The 2,987-nt window shown below is 35.8% G+C and overlaps 1 protein-coding gene across 1 annotated transcript in view; it reads left to right on the top strand.

Moving 5' to 3' along the window:
- Window positions 1-2,987, top strand: part of Smp_034860 (putative nuclear receptor) — a gene marked incomplete at both ends in the record, with an annotated part of 32,047 nt that extends 29,060 nt beyond the window's left edge. Inside the window, one exon of the mRNA XM_018793412.1 lies at window positions 2,803-2,987. Coding sequence (XP_018647927.1) covers window positions 2,803-2,987 — 185 coding nt within the window. The remainder of the gene's footprint in view (window positions 1-2,802) is intronic.

Genomic DNA, 2,987 nt, shown 5'->3' with positions numbered 1-2,987 from the left:
CATCCACGATCCCGTCTCGCTCAGGAGTTCCACAATAGAACGAAACGACCTTCCAGTGCTTCCAGGTTTTCCATGATGGTCTAGCTTCAATTGACTCATGATCTCAACTATTAAAATTACTATAATATCCACAAAAACCCCTTGTGATCTTATTATTTTCTTTCTTTTTTCAGTAATAAAAATACAGTAGTATTTATTCATAAAAATTTAGAATTAAACTTTTCATAAAATGATCATCTTAGTAGCTAAACTTCAATAACAATGGGAAATGATTAGGATTAAACTATGAATAAAAGAAAATAAATGATGGGTAAACTATTAAAATAATTGTGAAAATTGAACATTGTTAATGTTTGTAAGCGTTTCGTCCTGGATTCCACTGCTAGCCACTATCCATCTTTGCTTATAATGATTATGAATTAAGGCTATATCGAGGCAATACGCACAGTATGCATATATGCCAATTCGGACTGACCAGTTGCAGTTTTAAGTATCAATGGGAAGATTCAAACAAACAATACTAAGTGAATTTATTGTTAATGTTTGTTTGTATAGAATTAGAAAACATAATGGAAAAAATGATTCATTCCAATATTAATTAGATTTATCCAGTAGGAACATTTAACAAACGTTTACTGATTTAGACAAGTATGACATGAATATATATGTGACGTTTTTTTTACAAATTAATGCCTACTATTTCGTTCTTATTATACTGTAATTGTGACAGAATAAATGAATTAACGGTGTACCTTTGAATTATGGAAAATCAATCAAACTTAACATATAGGGAATAAATTTATATTTTGTTGTTGTCGTTTATGAATTTTTATTTTCACCACTGATCAGTTGGTTGTTATATGAGAAGTAACTAGTTGTTACCCTATCTAGGTTAAATATTTTGTATATAACTAATAGGTTTACTTCCCTAGTTGAATAGAAGTTGTTTTATCCTAAAATCTGTTTGTTTGGTGTTTGGAAGTTAGTTATATGAGCGAATTGTAGATTTGGTCATCTCAATGTCAACCTAGAAATTTCATCGAAAGTCAATCATAACAACAATCATACCTCGTGAAGGAACGTTTAACTTGGATGACTGTAAAAAGTTAATCAGCGACGAAATCAAACTACCTGTTACAGTCACATGAATGTTCAGGTGGTCTTGAGAATTCTCAGAGGTATCGTAGGTAGTTGTAACTTCTCCTACTCCCTTACACTGTGGAATGGCACTTCTTGAGTGAAGTGGAAAGGAAATTGGATTGAGAATCGTCATGAAGACCTGAGCGAGTGACCACATAACTCAGGGACAAGCTGATTACACATGCACTTTTTATGAGTAGTTTTTCAGACATTACCACTGGGGTGAAAACCTTTGGAGCAAGTTGAGGTGTGTTAGTTGTAGGAAAGACTATTTTCAACCCTTTCTTCCATTGAAGAAGCCAGCATCACTGCAGATACTGGTTTCTCGAGGGATACACGTTACTGCCGTTATATCCCTTGATAGTCGTCAATATAACTTCGCCTTTAGAACTTTGGTTTTAATGCTTCCAGTCTTACCGCCCTCTAATCGACGTGTCTGATTTAGGGTTTAGTTTGTCCTACAGATAATCTACCACAACTGTAAACGCGATACTGACAACCCAGAATCTATGTGAAAGCTGTAGTCAGAACAAGAACAACTTGGCTTTTAACTTTATCTGTTTCAGCCAGTATTGTGTGTCTTATGGCAATGAATAAAGAAAAAAAAATGAGTTGCAGTCACACACTCCTTCAATTGGCAGGTCACATGTAACAGGGATAGTCTACAAACATATCAAACCAGGTTGACGTGATGGGCGTTTAAGCAGTGATTTGATTGGTTTACGAAATTAAGAGGACGAAAAGCGAATGTCCGGCGCTTTAATCGGGTTGGTGGACACGGAAAGTCCACCTAGGGGAGTTGGAAAACCCTGATTCCAAATCAATGGTGCACATGGGCTCCAGTATCCTGAGGGAACAAATGACGTATGTGTTGAGTCGGCTTCCGGAGAACTTCAACGGAGCCTCCAAAGGCCCAAAAAAGGGCCGAAGAGCCCCAGCCAATTAGAGTACGATGGAACATTCTAGAGTTCCAACGTGGCGTGCTACTATTGGTCGTTAATGGATTGGCTGAAATATGATGTTGATTTAACATACGCTAACATCTATAAATACCCATAATTTTCTGTACAGGATTGAACCCTGGAATAAAGTGTTTCTCTCATACTTGCGCCTTCTCTCTGGTGTTCAAGTTGCTGAGTAGTTCTAGCCTGTGGGTTACCAGAATAGCTTAGGAAACGAATATAGCGTTCAATTGACGAGACGTATCAGTATGAATCAATCGTTGGTCACCGGTTACCATGAGACTGCATCTCCTTACGATGCTTCACTGCCTTGTGGATCAGATCTTTAGGTCGGAGGCTCGGGTTGTGGCCCCCTAAGAAAACCACCTGCTTCAGTCTGGGCACCCGGGCAGTATCACAGCCCTCACATAAATCAAATGAGATTTGTGTGTCGCATTTGTATCTGGTGCCCCTTTGTACCAATATTCATGTGATTTGATTGGTTAGTTATGAACATAGTAGGATCTAAAGAAACGAACTCGAGTAGAACTCCGACTCACACGTCAAGGTAGCATCAACGATCAAGATATGAGTATCAAAAATGAACAATAATAATCAAAAAAAATGAGTAAGACTTTGTATTTCTATGAATTAATTTTGTCTGTTTCTCATTATATATGTATATATATTCACTATAAAAGAATTTCCCTTTCTATTTTAGATCAATTCAATTCAGAGAAACGTTTCTATAAAATAATCTCTATTAAACATAATTTAGATAGAATGAATAAAGAACATCAAGAAATCATAAAAATACTTAAACATGAAAATCATTATTTACCATTTTCTAATTTATATATACAATTATTTCAATTAAATGAATTACATCATTTGAATCCAAGATAA

The sequence above is a fragment of the Schistosoma mansoni genome, chromosome 1 (assembly GCF_000237925.1).
Source record: "Schistosoma mansoni strain Puerto Rico chromosome 1, complete genome".
Lineage (NCBI taxonomy): Eukaryota > Metazoa > Platyhelminthes > Trematoda > Strigeidida > Schistosomatidae > Schistosoma > Schistosoma mansoni.
Note: the sequence above shows the minus strand (reverse complement) of the source record. Positions and strands in the feature narration are given on the sequence as shown.